At 57.3% G+C, this 15,196-nt stretch overlaps 1 protein-coding gene across 1 annotated transcript; it reads right to left on the minus strand.

The window, feature by feature from the left end:
• Nucleotides 1-877: 877 nt before the first annotated feature.
• LOC129147165 (inter-alpha-trypsin inhibitor heavy chain H4-like) lies at nucleotides 878-15,053 on the minus strand. The gene is made up of 20 exons (XM_054708156.1): nucleotides 14,937-15,053; nucleotides 13,539-13,699; nucleotides 12,556-12,660; nucleotides 12,263-12,425; nucleotides 12,017-12,127; nucleotides 11,387-11,515; nucleotides 10,583-10,699; nucleotides 10,155-10,323; nucleotides 9,944-10,069; nucleotides 9,583-9,764; nucleotides 9,321-9,506; nucleotides 7,095-7,234; nucleotides 6,679-6,833; nucleotides 4,958-4,987; nucleotides 4,710-4,736; nucleotides 4,502-4,621; nucleotides 3,557-3,731; nucleotides 1,730-1,884; nucleotides 1,511-1,607; nucleotides 878-1,080 (listed from the first exon to the last, which is right to left on the minus strand). Exons 1-20 carry the CDS (start codon nucleotides 15,024-15,026, stop codon nucleotides 1,011-1,013), a joined length of 2,508 nt encoding a protein of 835 aa, XP_054564131.1. The 5' UTR covers nucleotides 15,027-15,053; the 3' UTR covers nucleotides 878-1,010.
• Nucleotides 15,054-15,196: the final 143 nt, after the last annotated feature.

A 15,196-nucleotide genomic window follows, 5' to 3' on the forward strand; every position in this document is an offset into this window, starting at 1 on the left:
AAGTACGCTCTGACTGTGCAGGAATTGGGTGGAATCTGGGGGTGACTACCCCTGGGGCATGGATAGGAGAGGATTTAGAGTTGGGGGCCTGGGACACCTCCATGGGACAGACGCTTCCCTCCTGGGATGAGGGCCTCATGTCTGTCTCCTGTCTTCCAGTGCTAGCTTCTTTCCAGGGGGGGAGCCCAGGTGTGAAAATCAAATTGCATCATGCAAGTCCCCTTGGAAAGCTTGCTGAGAACTTCTACCCGTTCACTTTTTTTAATAGAGGTAGGAAGAGTCAAAACTGGTTTCCATGGTCCTAGCTGGTTTGGCTCAGTGGGTAGAGCATCAACCCGAGGACTAAAGGTCCTGGCTTCGATTCCGGTCAAGTGTATGTACCTTGGTTGTATGGTCGATCCCTAGCCCCAGTCAGGGCACGTGCAGGAGGCAACCTATCAATGTGCCTCTCCCATATCGATGTTTCTCTATCTGTCTCTCCCCTTCCCTCCACTCTCTCTAAAAATCAATGGAAAAATATATTCAGGTGAGGATTAACAAATGACATGACATGACATGAAAACTGGTTTTCATGGACTGAAACTGAACCTCTGCTCCCAGAGGATGTTTTCCGGCCCAGGGCCCCAAGCGGGGGTCTGGAGTGACATATTACATGGGTGGTTCAATCTCTCTAAATCATAGTTTCCATCTTACGAAATGAAGGGAGCGGACCAAAAGCTCCTCAGGGAACTATTGGCCACAGGCCTTTGAGGGCTGATCATGGGAAGATTCTAATGTCACCTGATGCTAAGTGTTCAGCGGGGGGTTCTACAGCCCTGGGGTTTGGCTGGATGGAACCAGAGACGCCCACTCCCCGATTTACACTACCTTCCTTTATTTGTAATAAGTGGAACTCCCCTCCCCATCACAGTCGAGACCCCACAGGCAGCTGTGGTCACAGGAGGATAGCCATCTGCACACAGTGGGGTGGCATTGGGGTTGGTGGGTGGGTATAACTCCTGCCATCAGGACTATAGCTCAACAGACCAGCAGGAAATCTCTGTTCCTGGGGTCCCCTCTTGGTAATCCAGCTTGAGCTTTCTGGAATGGATAGACAAGACAGACATATGGGTGGTTAGCAAATCTCAGGTGTGGTGGGAAGAGAGGGAGAGAGCTGGGGATGGGCAAGTGGAAGGTGGAGTTTCAGGGCCCCTCAGCATTCCCTCCAGCACAGGCTGACAAGGCCCAGTCACCCAAGGGCACCCAGTTGTCCAGGGTCCAGGACTCTGAGACTTCAGGGAGTTTGCTAATGCCCCCAACTCACCCTTAGTGATCTCTGACTGGGGTGTTTTCTGTGGGTCTGAGTTGACCATTTTTGTGGGGTCACACTGAGGGCTGGGTCAGACATGTCTAAAGCATCAAACTTTCACCTGACTATCTCTAGTTCCCAGGCACGGACAGGGGAGTGGAGGCCCCCAGGGACCAGCTCTCAGCCTCCTAGTCCCACCCTGGCCTGTTTGCGGGGAGTCACCTGGTGGCATTGAAGTCAAACCCATGAGCCCTCAGTGTTCGCTTGCTGTCATCTGTGGCATCTGGGGGTCCCCAGAGCACGCCCCGGTAAAAGCGGCCTGAGAGACAAAGGGTGGTCAGTGAGGGGTGAAGACACGGGGACTGGGAGACACACGGCACTGCCTGTTCCCAGGCAGAGGTGGATGGAGGATGCCCTGAGCCAGGGTCATGGGCTGCATACCAAGGATCCCGTCGACGTGGCTGGAGAAGCGGTCAGTGTCCCGCAGAAGCAGCCGAAGCCCCTGCCCAGGGCCGTCCCAGGACAGCAGGCCGATGGTCACTTTGTCTGGGCTGCTGAGCAGCAGGAGCCCCGCCTTGTCCATGGTCATCGTGAGGCTGTGGGGAAACATAGGCTCCTGAGAGCAAGGTAGGCATGCAGACACCCTCAGGGGACCCTGGCAGTTGGGGTGGGATGGGTGGGGACATCCCTGTTGTGGCCTTGGGTGGGAAGTCCATTACATATTCCGAGCCTCAGTTTTCTCCTTAGCAACTGGGACCAAAGTTAATTTAATAATATCTGGTGATCCCAGCATTTATCCAACAAAGTAACGGTTCCTTTCCCTCTGTTGTCTTAGATTTGGTTCCCCACAAATTCCTTTGATATGATTCCGGGGCTATCGGACACATTCTGCCGGAGCCACTTGCCCTTGATGATCAGTGTTTACTTGTATGTTTAACATGTAGAAGGGCAAGTCTCTTCTGATTCTATCCCCGTCTTCTTTACTTAAAATAATCTCTGACAGGCTTACCTTTTTGGTTTTCTTAGGAATGTTAGGCTCCTTCGAGCAAGTTGAACAAGACCCTGCTGGTACTCTGAGGTTACCTTAAAGGGGCCTGCACTAAGTTTCCACTGTCTCCATGAGACTCACTACAGGAGGTGTGGTCTGGTTTTCTGCACGGAGATCTGTAGCTCGTGAAAGTGTGTGGAGCCTGGCACTATGACTAAGGAGCTCTTTACCCCATCTTCTGGTGCGCATGTATTTATCAGACAACAGGAAACTTGAAGACCTTTTATGAAATGGGGAGATTTTCAGGTGAGCCCTCAGGTTTGCCAGGTGCTCCCTCACTTGTCAGGTGCAAACCAGGCTCCACTGAGGGACTCAGTTAGGGGGATGGACGAGGCTCTTTGTACTCAGCACAGGCTGGGACCAGAGGGGCTGTGCTCCCAGAGGGCCCGAGCCTCGGCCTCGCTCCAGGCCCCTCGTGACTTCTGCACCCGGAGAGCTGCCTCTGGAAGGCTCGATGGTCAGGCAGCCCCACCCAGAGAGGTTGCCATCCACCTCCGTGACCTGCCCGCTGCCAGGTGTTGGGTGGACACTCTCCTCCTCAGAGCGTCAGGAGTGCGCTAAGAGAGACTTTCCTAACTTCCCCTGGTGCAGTGCCTTCCAGCTCCTCACTGTTGTCATCATTCCCTCCCCACGGAGACAGCTGCCCTCCGGCATGCCCCGTGGGCACCACCCTTCTAACGAGCAAAGTGCTCCCTGTCACCTCCCTCATTGGGTCTCCCCTTAGCCTCCAACTTCGGCTTGGGGTGATTCTCCCCAGGTATGAGTGAGGAAACTGAGGATTAGAGGGTCTAAGCATCCTGCCCAGGGTCACACACGATCAGCAGCACTTTGGCTCCAACCCACATTGTCCCCTGCATGGGAGAGGGACACGGTTAGGTGTGGCCATTCCGATGGGGAAGCCCACATCTGGTCCCCCCGAAGTGCCAGGTCACCCAGACCTGCATGTGTGGTGGCCAATGAAAGGTCTGTGGGGGTATGTATGAGTGTAAGGGTCAGTGCTCAGGGGCATGACCGTGTGTGAGCAGCCAGGTCCCCGGGACAACCGCTGGTGCCCCCAGAGAAGAAGAGGTCTGGCTCTGCCCAACCGGTGGGGCGGCCCCTGCAGAGGACTCATGCCCAAGCACTTCATCCCCAAGCCTGTGGCCTCAGGCCAGCGGTCAGCACTGTCACTGGCTCACGTAGCCTCAGACGTCACTGCTGGTACCCAGCCAGCGGCTTACCCAGGCATCACCACGAACAGCGTCTCCTTCCACTTGTACTCAGAGCTTCTTCGGCCCCGAGTCACTACCACGTGCTCAGGGGACACATGGACCTGCAGCTGGGGATTCTTGAAAGTCACCTCGATCTGTGAGAACTGGGCCTTCTTCATCTTATACTCTCCAGTCACCTCGAGACCTGAGAGAGCCGAGAGCAGAGGTCAGAGGCATGGCCCGGCTGGGCACTGGCCTGCACAGGAGGCGCTCTCTGATTATGTCCTCCCCCAGAACTGTCCTTCACCAGCCCCCTCCTCACTGCCCTGTGCCCAGCATTCCCTCACACTGGAGTCTGGTTTCCACAATCTTTTCTCTCATCCCTTGGTTGCATTTGACTTTGGAAGGGCCACAAACCCTCAGTGATGGACAGGTTCAGATGAGCCCTCTGAGAAGGGAGATGGGGTCTGAGGTCCAGGAACCTTTAGAAAGCGCTGTAGTGTGCCTGGCCCTGAGCTAGGGGCCATGGCCAAGAGTGAGATGGAAAATCAGCGGTCCCCGCCCTCAGGGAGCAAACAGACACTAGGCCTGATGTGTGGAGGTGGGAGACCGTGTGTGAACATCCCTGAGTGCTGTATGTTCCCACGTCTCATGTGACATCTCAGCTCAACCAGTATGACCCTTCTGGGCGGTGGGGAGCAGGTCTGGTCAGCACCCTCCCTCCTCTTGCCATTCCACTCCTTCATACTCTCTAAGGTCCCACTACTTCTTTCAGGGCTCTGGGCTTCTGCCAATCTCTGCCTCTCCCTAGTAACCCCCACTTGTCTGCCAAGGCCCAGTCACTCCCGTGTGACTTCGTGCAGCCTCATATGCCCCTCCATCAGCCCTGGCCTCCCCTTCTGGGCTTTTGCCTCTAGGTCACTTTGGGCACTGCCTGCAGAGGGTTTCTCTGGAAGGTGACTGGTCAGGCCTCACCTTGGTCAGGGTCTGAGAGCAGGAGTAATAATGGCCCCGAGGTGCGCTTGATGTCCACGCAGAGCTGGTCCCCGCTCTGCCCAGGCAGAGGCAGGATGACGGTGGGAGCCTGGATGGGGGCTGGGGAAGCAGATGTGGTTGCTGGGGCAGGTAGAACCATCTGGAGGGCAGCGATGGGAAGGGGGGCTGAGGAGGGCAGGCAACTTACCTGGTGGTGCGGCTGTAGGGCTTGTTTCTGAAAGAAAAAGTCTTTGTTTAGGCAACCCCTTCCTCAGAGTTTGGGGGCAGGGGCAAAGGAAGGATGGGATAGTGTATGGGTGTGGCCAGGGTTCCTTCTCCACTTCAACATTGAGAAACCATGTAACAGGTTCCTAGAGACCCCCAGGGCTCTCCATCCCAGGGTATCCCTGCTCTAGGGCCATCGTCCACTCCAGGGAATCTGGTCTGGGGGCCTACCTTCCATTGTTTCGTCCAGGTAATCAGGCACTGTAATAGGACCATCAGTGGAGAAAGATGCCAGTACAGGATTGGCCAGAAACGGAAAGGGAGAAGGCAGTCAGGTTTCAGAGCAATCAGCGCGCGCTCCAGCCATCACTGCCACCTGCCCCCCCCCCCCCAAGCTCCACCCCTGCGACCCCAATCCCCCATACACCCAGCCTAGGAGAGCACACTTTAGGAAAATCACTGAGGAGACAGGGTCCAGCTGGTGTTGTGGCTGGGTCTCAATCCAGCCTGGAGATCAGAAACAGCTCATGGGGCCACTCATGGCTTTGGGAATGGTGGGAGCCTTGCCTTTCTAGAAGGTTCCATGCTGAGCCAGCCTCCAGAGTGTAATGAGTCTGGTTCAGTGAAAATACATGACACACTACTTCATGTCAAGCCCCACAGCAACTGTCCCTTGTCTGTGCCCAGCCCTGTGCAGGTGCTTGCTCTCTTCCAAGTCTACAGGCAGGCTTATCTATCCCCGTGAGGAAATGAGGTCACAAAGTGGCTTACCTCTCCCGCTCAGTAGCCTCAGATCCCGATCCAAATTAGAGAATGGATTAGGAAGACTTGAAGGAGGATAAAATCCAGGTGGTCCCTTGTGGAGCCGGTGATGAACTGGAGTGAACGGGGAACCTGCACCTTTAGAAAAGTTGACACCTGCAGTCTTTGCTCAAGAGGAGTCATGGGGCCCCACCGCCAGGGCTCTGGGACCCACCCCGGGAGACGGATGTAGAGAGGGCAGAGGGCTCCCTTCCCACACCCACCTCTCTAAGAGCCTCTCCCTGTACAACCCAGAGAAACTGAAAGCTGGGAAAAGGAACATTCTTGAAGTCCTCCCCGCTGGGATATCAGTCACTCCCAACTACCTTGTCCCCTGAAGTTTCTTCTGCCACTAACAAAAGGTCCTGCATGGCTGCCTCCTAATCGCACACACCTGAACTGAGACCCAGCCCAGCCACCAGCCAGGTGAGCCAAGCAAGCCACACACCCACAGTCAGGGAAGAGCCCAGCCTATGGCCAGGGTCAAGGTTCTGTCAATTTCCCCTCCCATTACCTGCTTTTCTACTTGGTTTTCTGGGCCTTATGTGTCCCATGGCTCCATGTCTGAAGACAGTGCGACCTGGAAATCAGAGAGACCTGGGTGTGCATCCAGCTGGAAGGGGACTGTGCCCCTAGCGCCAGGACAGCCAATATCTGAGCGAACAGGTGACTAAAGCACCAACGTGCTTGGGCAGACAATGCCCCCTCCTGGCAGCAGGCTGGGCTGGAGAGGCCTTGGCCAGCAACTCTGTGGGACTGGGGTCCGAGGTCCTGATACAGCCACCCGTCACCAACACCAGCCTTTGAAGGTATTAGGCCCTTACCTGAGGGAACGTTTTCTGGATAAAACAAAAAGAGAAGGGAGAGAAAGAGAGTGAGTGAGAGAGGGAGGGAGATACTATCGGGGACGTTTTGATACATTTGAAGTGCTTATTTAACCTTGCTTCCCAACCCCAGCACTGCATAGCTGCAGTGAATTTGGGAGACCTGGCCTTAGTTTCCTCATCAATGAAATGGGAAGCATCTCCTGGGGGTCCTGGGAGTCTGGGTGGCAGGGTTAGGGTCTTGGTCAGGATGTGGGGGAGAGGCTGGGGAGAAGACTGGGTCCAACTCTGCTGCCACGGAGGCTAGGAGCCCACTCTCACACCCACCACTTTCCACGGGCTTCTCAGCAACTTGAGACTGGTCTTGGCCTTCCGGTTTGGTGACCACCATGGACGTGAGGGGGGTGACAAAGCTATAGTTGAGCGACAAGCCCAGAGCTTGGGTCTTCAGGGCCTGCTTCTCAGCATCAGACGCAGAAACCCTGCAGGTAGAGAGCATCAGAGGCCCAGCAGGTCCCTGGATGCCTAGCTCCATTCTCCCTCCCTTCCAGACCCTTGGGGGTGAGGGGCGGGGTCCCTACTGGGAGAGTCTGCAGCTCAGACACCACACCATGACCCCCCCCCCCTCCATACACAGGAGATGCGCAGGCTACCTGTGCTGTCCCACCCATGAGGACCTTGGGAAGACATTGAGGCCGTGTGTGGCCGCCCCAGCAGGCCCTTTGGGGGTGCAGGCCACCCACATTCGCTCCAGCAGTTGGTGGATGGTCAGGTACGCCCAGAGTCTCTCCATGAAGCCGTGGAAGATGTACTTGGGCTGTCGGAACTCCTCTTCCTGCTTTGCCACCTGGGACTCCATTTGGAAGGTGATGTTCTCCGTGGGCTGGAAAGAGGGGCCCAGCCAGGCGGCAGCAGTGAGGGCCTGACGCCCGCACCTGGCCTGGCGCATCCCAGCACTTCCATGAGAATCCTAGTTGGGACTGGGCAGGTCCCCTGGATTGGCTGTGAGGACTGCATTCCCTTCAAACACGCGGGGAACAGGGAGGCAGTTTAGGGGTGGAAGGGGCTCAGCCACAGAGCCTCCAAGGATGAGAAGGACGTGGAGAGAAAGGTAGAAACTATCACAGGTGCAAAGCCAGGAACTCAGATCAGGTGCAGCTTTTGGGAAGAAGGAAAATGAGGACGGGATCCTGACCCCAGGCCAGTGCAGCAGCAGCAGCAAATGCAGTTTAAAGCAGAAAGGGTCCCAAGACGGCCCACCCCAAAGGTGGAGACGCTGGGGACAGAGAGACAAGTGCCTTCCCCAGCAGTCATGGCAGAGTTGGAAAGAGATCTCAGGCTTTGATAGGGTTTGGAGCCCCATGTACCCCATTAAGCTGCCCCTTGACCAAGCTTGTGCTCTGCTGGGACCAGGCACTGTCCAGTGGTGACAGCGACACATGTGCCCAAATTTTAGAAGGACTGCTGCTTCCTTCCCCGGGGTGGGGCATCCTGGTCTCAGGCTGACCTGGCCAGCACCCTGGGACGTGGGGCCTGAGGGAAGACAAACTCCAGCCTTTCCTGTCACAATTGCCCGGCGGCCAAAAGCCTTTGCGATGTGGATCAGACCCCATTCCCGCTGCTGGAGACGCCCTCCTCTGTCTCTCACCAGAGCCAGGCCTCACACACCTTTGTCACCGGCAGGCCACCTGCACAAATGCCCTATCCACCTGCACAGCTATCTATTCGATGGTTTTCCTTAAGTGAACGTTAAATAGACTAACATTCTGCACTTGGCCTCGTCCCAAGCAATACAACCAGGGAAGTCCTACGTCTGGGATTGGAGTTACATTTCTCAGAAGATACATTAGGATAAACACATAATTACTCAAACAATGACATGTGTGACTCTCCCTAGTCACCCTGGGTTCCGCACTTTGGGAACTCCCAGCCTCCAGGATAACACCAGCAGCTAACACGTGTGGAATGTTTACCCTGGGCCAGATGTTAATCCCACGGCAGTCTCACAAGCTGGTAAGATGACCGATTTTCATTTTCACACGGGAGCACACGGGGAGATGCGGTGAAATCCCCAGGCCTCACCCCTCGGAGGTGGCAACGATGGGGTGGAAGCCCGGCTTCTGGTGACCTGCATGCACTGCTCATTGTGACACGTGCCACTTCTCTGAGACTCAGGCCTGTCGCAGTGTGCCCGCCTGCCATGCGTGCCCGAGACATTCCTCCATCACTTCACCATCTGGTTCTGCCACCTCCTACTCATCCCACCGTCGCAGCTGAGTCCTGCCCAGGAAGCTCTCCCGGACCTCCAGGTCAGGTTGGGGCTCCCGTGCTGCTCCCCTAAGTGCCTGGGTTCATCCTCTCAGGGACACCCCAGCCTCTGGGTCTTTCCTTGTTTGTGTGACGATTTACCAACGACTGTCCCACGAGGGCAATCCCTAGGGCCCAGGAAGGTTCTGGCTCAGGGCAGGTGCTCAGATTCTCTGTGTGGACTGAGGGGTCCCCTGCGGCACAGAGGCAGGGAGAACTGGGCAAGGAGAGGGCACCATGGGATGAGCTGGGGTGAGTCTTGCCTGGGCTGCAATGGGCCCCAGGGCAAGTAGGTCCTCAGTCTGCTCATCTGTGAAGTGGGAGCAGCCCTCCCTGCCTGACTGCAATCTCAGAGGGCTGGTGGAGGACAGAGGGATGTCAAACCCAGTGCCCTAGGGCACAGCAGCAACACTGACTGACTACGGAGTGCCTACCACGTGCAGGCAAGCTCAGGTGCTCTCAGGAGAGTCAGGACATTATCTCATTGAATCCCCACCACCAGCCATGCAGTGGGGACTGAGGTCATCCATGGTGGCAGGGGGCACTTTGTAACGTGCCCAAGGTCAGTCGGCCGGAGTCTGACAGGGCTGCAGTTTGAACCCAGCCCCTCTGAATGCCTGCTGCAGCCACCCTTCCACGCCGGGATGGCCGGCCACACTCACCAGCTGCCCGCTGACTTTGGCGGAGAGCACCTCAGGGCTCTGGGCCCGGAGCTTCCCGGCCACCACCATCTCGGAGCCCTTGAAGAACAGCCGGAAGCTGTCCTGCGTGACCTCCTCCACGGCATTGCCTGGGTACTCGAAGGTCACTGCGGTCAGCAGGGGGTTGGCCACCTCCTGGTAGAAGTCCTGCAGAGTGGGGGATGTCACCAGGGCCGGGCAGGGTCATCCCAGACTCACCCAGCCCTCAGGGGTAGGCTGGCACCTGCAGCTGCAGGGCGGAGTCCGAGTCCTCGTAGATGCGCCGAGCCAGGCCGCCGTTGTCCAGCGCCAGCTTCTCCAGGAAGGCGTAGCTGACGTCGAAGCCAAAGCCCAGGCAGAAGAGGCTGTGCTGACCGCCTATGGCCTCCTGCACATTCTCCTGGATCTTCGTGGGGTTGGTCACTCCTGGACCCAGCGTTTTGGGGCAGGAGTGAGAAAACAGGGATTTGCTCAGGGGATATTTGGAATCTCAGAGCCAGAGAGGCCTCAGGGACCCCTCGCTTCCCCAGGTTCCACAGCAAGGCAGGATGGAACCCTAGCAATGCCCCTGGGCAGTGTGCCCTGGAGTTGGGCTGTGCCCTCACCCACAGTGGGGTCGCCATCAGTGAGGAGGAGGAGAAGGGACACGCTCCCTGAGGGCAGCTGCTCCTCCCGGGTGGCTGTCTCCAGCAGCTGCACGGCCATCAGCATCGCATCGTTGATATTGGTTCCTGAGGGGCACACACTCTCAGGATGCCTCTCAGGCGGGGCTCGTGCCCGGAAGACCCCACCCTGCAGGGCTGCCCTGGTGCTCACCTCCCTGGGCCTTGATGCTGTTAGCGTATTTCTTGGCCTCCTCCACGTTCTGGGTCGAAGCTGGCACCAGCGATGGCTTCCACTGGGTTGCTTCCCCGCTGAAGCTAATGAGGTTGAAGTGGTCTTCGGGCCTGAGGTCCTCTAGGATCTTGATGAGGGCTTCCCGAGTCTGTCAGGGGAAGGGGAAACGAGGTGGGTGTCTCAGGGGGTCCTCCTTGGGGGTTCATGTGCCCTTGAGCTGCACCCCCAGGCCACACCTGCAGGGGGCACATGGCGAATGCTCTTGGGACAGGATGAGCTCTGACCTTGGTCTCTGGAAGCCTCCTACCCAGGAAGCTGGAGGAGGAAGGGTCTGCCTGCTAGACCAGAGCTGACAGTGTGAGGCAGCTGAGAGTTTTCCGGGCCCTGCCCTGGCCTATGGTACCCACCTGCTGGATTTTCTTGCCCATCATGGAGCCACTCGTGTCGATGACGAAGATCACATTCTTCGGTATCATGGACAGACCCTCGGGGGCAAAGTAGTGCACAAAGTAGCCATTCTCGATCTATGACCAGAATGAGACACTCCCCAGGTGATGAGAGCTGCAGCCCTGCCCTGCCCCACCCCACCTCCTTACCCCAAATTCCCCGGTCCCCATCCACTCTTCATTTTAAGGTCCTCTATCACAATCCCACTGCTTACCTCCTCAAATTCTCGCCACTTTTTTTTAAAAAAATCATTATTGGTGAAAGTATTACAGATGTCCCTCTTTTTCCCCACTGGCCTCTTCTAGTCTGCCATCCCCTCCAGTCCTTCACCACCCTTTTGTCTGTGTCCAGGGTTATGCACATATGCATACAAGTCCTTTGGTTGGTCTCTTCCCACTCACACCCCGCCTCGCCCCCCGCATTCCTCACCATCTCTTAGCACTCAGTCTAGCTACTCTTTTGCTGAAACCTTCCCAGCTCTGCACGACTCACTAGAACTCTACTCCACTTTGCCTCCTGTTCGTTTGAATCGCTGAGGCAGTTTAGAGGTAATAAACCTTCTTTAGCAGATGAAACTTTTCTGCCTCCGAAAGGGAATTCTTTCAGGGACAGCAGAACGAAACTGCGTGTTTTCTGGCTGTTGCCCTTGGTGCACACCGACAGGCAGGAGCAGTTTTTGGCCTTTTCTTCCCCAACAGCCAGGCTCAGGCTCCTGAGGATGGAGGGATTTCCTGGTTATTCTGCTCTCCCTGGAGCCCACGCACCTGAATGGAGCCTCCAGAGAGGGTGCGGTTCACATCATAGCGGACGATGAAGTCGCCATCCACGACCGTGTCCTGTTGCTCCGCAGACTTCTGTTGCTGGGACAGCGTCGGCTTGAATCGGATGTGAGCCTAGAGAGACGACCCACTGGGTTGATGTTGGGGAGCAGCGAGGCCACGCTCACTCCCCTCACCCCAGCTGAGCATCGCCCAGATGGGGATTCCACCTTATGTCAAATTCCAGGGACCTTTCTCTCAGGCTGGGCTGCCAGGTGGACGGCCTCAGAACAGTGGATGGGTGTGAGCCAGGAGCCTCAGCTCTGGAGCCGTGCCAGCAGAGCCTGGGCTGAGGATGTGTGCGATCCAGCCTCCACCTTTCCCCCTGGTCCTGGGACCCTCAGGTCAGTGTCCTCTCCCAGGCGCCCCCTAACCTCAGGTTCAAACCAGCACCCGCCTTCCTCCTCTAGGCCTTGCCCTCCTCATCTGCCACATGTCAGCGCAGACCCAGAGACCTCAGAAGCCCGCCAGCTGAGAGGTTCTGCCCAATTGTCCCGCTCTCTGGAGATCCAGGCTCACTGGCCTGCCTGAAGACAGGCCCCTCGGTACCCGCACCTCCCACTGTGGCAGGCCCACCTTGGTCTGGTTCTGTGAGACGGTGAGGGCGTCTGCAAGCTCATTGGTCATGAAGGTGCTCTCTGTCTCCAGAAAGCTGATGCCCTGAGGCTCGAAGATGTGAATGTCCATCTGGAAGAAGAAATGGGTCACTGGCTTAGCCAGGAGCCAGGGCTGGCCTCTCAGGAGACAGCGGGGGCAGGAGGGCCACCCTCAGCAGCACCGGGTCCTCTAGGAGGCCTCCTGGGAGGAGGCAGTTCCAGGTACCTGCAGGTGCTTGACCAGCTGCTGGGGCTGGACTTTCAGCAGCAGCTCATACACTCCCAGACGCCGCTTGAGCAACTCCTCGTACACCAGCTCGAAGGTGACCTTGGCAGAGGGAGCCACGCTGACCGATACCTGGAACTGCTCCATCTTTCTCCCAGTGGCCCTGGGGGAGGAGGGCATCAGGCCTGCCCCTCCAGACCAGGTAGGGTATGGACACTGGAGGCAGAAGCAGAACTAAAGGGACAACTTCTGCCCCACCCCCACTGGGGTCTCCCACACCCCCTTGGGCTCACTTGACGAGGCCAGCACTCTCCCCCCTGGCCACGGCCGCACTGTACTGCTCCTGGGCTGCATCCTTCTGCTTGATGTTCCCTGGGTACGTCACACCGTCGATGATCCTGGTGCAGGAGGGTGGGTGCTGTTGAGATCCTGGTGGTGGGAGTGGGGGGGCTCCCTGCAATCCCCACGTCCTCCAGGGAGCCTCTCTAAGACTTGCTGTGCCTCCTATTAGAGTGACTCCTACCTTTACAGGGACTTCACCTGTTTATCATGCGCCTACTGTGTAAAAGACTGTGCAGGACCCTGGGTAAGGGCGGGCAGCCTTGCAAGGTGTGCCAGCCCTCCATCTACCCTGAGGCACGCACAACGTAAGTGAACATTCGTTTTACTGAACGGACAGAAGAGAAGGTTGCAGTGGAGGCAGAGCTGAGCTAAGTCCTGGCCTCTCTTCCCCCCTCTGCTCTGGCCCCACATTCCAACTGCCCCTCCCCCTCATAGCCTGTCCCAGAGGAACCTGAAGGTGCTTTCTGAGCTGCGTGTGCACCCAGCCCTGTGCCCAGCTGTGTGGGGCAGGCTGGGGAGGAGGGAGATGACAGGATCCCAGTTCAGTGGGAGACACAGGGCTAAAAGGCTTGAACCCTCTTCCTACCAGCACAGGGCAGGGAGGAATGCAGAGGTGGGCGGAGGGAGGGGTGAAAGGAGGAAGGGATGGAGGGACAGATGGAATATGGATGGAGGGAGGGAGGGATGGGGGATGGAGGAAGAGAGAGAAGGAGGGAGGGGTGGAGGGATGAACAGAGGAAGGAAGGGAGTGGGCTTTGGGTGGAACATCTCTGAGAATAAGTTCCTAATAAAGCTTCGGGTTCCCTGTGCTGCCTGCAGGTGGAGTGCACACACCTCCTGTCAGCAGGAGGCCCTCTCTCCTGAGGGACAAGCAGGGAGGGGATGGCAGTGCTGGATGGGGATGGGACACGGAGGTGGGCGGGAAGGCACCTACATGGAGAAGTTGGTGATGAAGGCTTTCTTGGGCAGCTCCATCTGGAAGGTGGCCTCCTGCATGGAATCCGCTCTGTTGACCACCCTGCTGGTGATGACCGTGTGGGCAAACCGGGAGGAGACCCTGGAGTCCACAGTGAGGCTGTAGATGTCGATGGCATTCTGGACCAGTGAAGGAGGAGGGGGGAACTGTCTCAACGCCAGCCCTGCTTGGAGCAATGCTCTTCAAGAGTCGGGTACTGACCCAGGTCCCAAACCAAGCCCTGGCCCTACCCCCACTGAGCGATGGATGCCTCAGACAAAACCCTGAGAGGCATCTCACATGTGGATCTTTCTCTCAAATAAGAGACAGCTCTGTGCTCCATTCCCCACCCTACACTGCCAGGGGAAGGGACCAGTCTGTCAACACAGGGGATGGAAGGTGGAGCCTGAGCCCCAGTGTGTCTGGGAGTGGAAACCCACTTTTCCAGGCCCTGGTTGGGATCAGGAAGCTCAAGGTCTTAGCTCTGAACAGTGCAAGGGCAGCAAACAAGTTCTTTGATTTCTGGCGACCAGAAATGGAGGAACACAGCTCCTGCCGGTCTCCACAGGGGCCTCCAGGAGCTGGGAGAATCTGGAGGTGACCAGGGTCTAGTCTCTAAGAGCTGGGAACATTCTTTGCCCCCTTTCCCTGCAACCGTGGGTCCCACCCCCCGTGGCCCTGCCCTGCAGCACAGGCCCTGGCCCTGCAGAGACGGTCAGTTCCCACAGGTCACTGACCCAGGCACTTGCTCTTTGACCCAGGTCAAAGGTTCGCATGTGCTCACATAAGAAGCCTTACACATCTCCTGCCAGCCTGCATACGACACACTTGTGTACATGCCAGCTCTGTTCACCTGCACACCCAGCCTAGCGGAGGTGGGTGCCTGGCTGAGCGGCTTGTTACACACGTGAGTGTCTGCTCTGTGCCAGGCACTGTACTAAGCACTTCATAGTGTTACAGGTTCCATCTTCACAACAAACCTCTGAATAGGGTCTATTATTACCCTGCTTCAAGATGAGGAAAGGGAGACAGGAAGCATCATTACCTTGAGGCCATTCAGCCAGGAAGAGGGCTAGCTGGGCTAACCATCCCCACTCGCACCCTCCCCCCCCACTGCCGGCCTCCAGGGGCAACTTGCTGACCTGCAATTCCCCACCTGGAACATGGGAATAGGATCACCCCTTCTAGGGAATGGGGAGGGAGAGAGGGTGTCCATAAAGCCCTCAGGACATGCCTGGTGGATGGTCAGCACCAGTTTTTGCAGACACACACATCCGTGCTCATTTGCACGCTCACCCTCACACAGGCTCTCACTCACTCACCAGCTCATACCACTCACACTCCGGTTTGCACACAGGTGCCCGAGGCACCCGCTACCTTTTGGGCACGGGTGGTCTGGAGGACAGCCAGCAGCGGCAGCAGGACCAGCACGATGGCACAGGCGCGGGCAGAGGCTCGGGGCTTCATTTGGGCTCCGGTGCCTGGCAGGCTGCTTCTGAACGAGAGAGAAAGGGGGAATGAATTAGTAACCTGCTTGCTGCTCCGCCCCTCCGGGGGCAGGTTCCGGGAAATTGGGATCTACAAGCCAAAACCTGCAGTGGACTCAGATAAGCAGGCCAACTGCGAATGTCCTGTGG

This window comes from Eptesicus fuscus, chromosome 18, assembly GCF_027574615.1.
Source record: "Eptesicus fuscus isolate TK198812 chromosome 18, DD_ASM_mEF_20220401, whole genome shotgun sequence".
NCBI lineage: Eukaryota > Metazoa > Chordata > Mammalia > Chiroptera > Vespertilionidae > Eptesicus > Eptesicus fuscus.

Bases quoted from the DNA above. Each gene is read 5' to 3' on its own strand.
- LOC129147165 (XM_054708156.1), bottom strand. From the start codon at position 15,026: ATGAAGCCCCGAGCCTCTGCCCGCGCCTGTGCCATCGTGCTGGTCCTG. The intron at 12,128-12,262 runs GTACCTGGAACT...TTCTTCTTCCAG, and splicing joins AGCTGGTCAAGCACCTGCAG to ATGGACATTCACATCTTCGA. The intron at 11,516-12,016 runs GTGGGCCTGCCA...TCGTCTCTCTAG, and splicing joins TCTCACAGAACCAGACCAAG to GCTCACATCCGATTCAAGCC.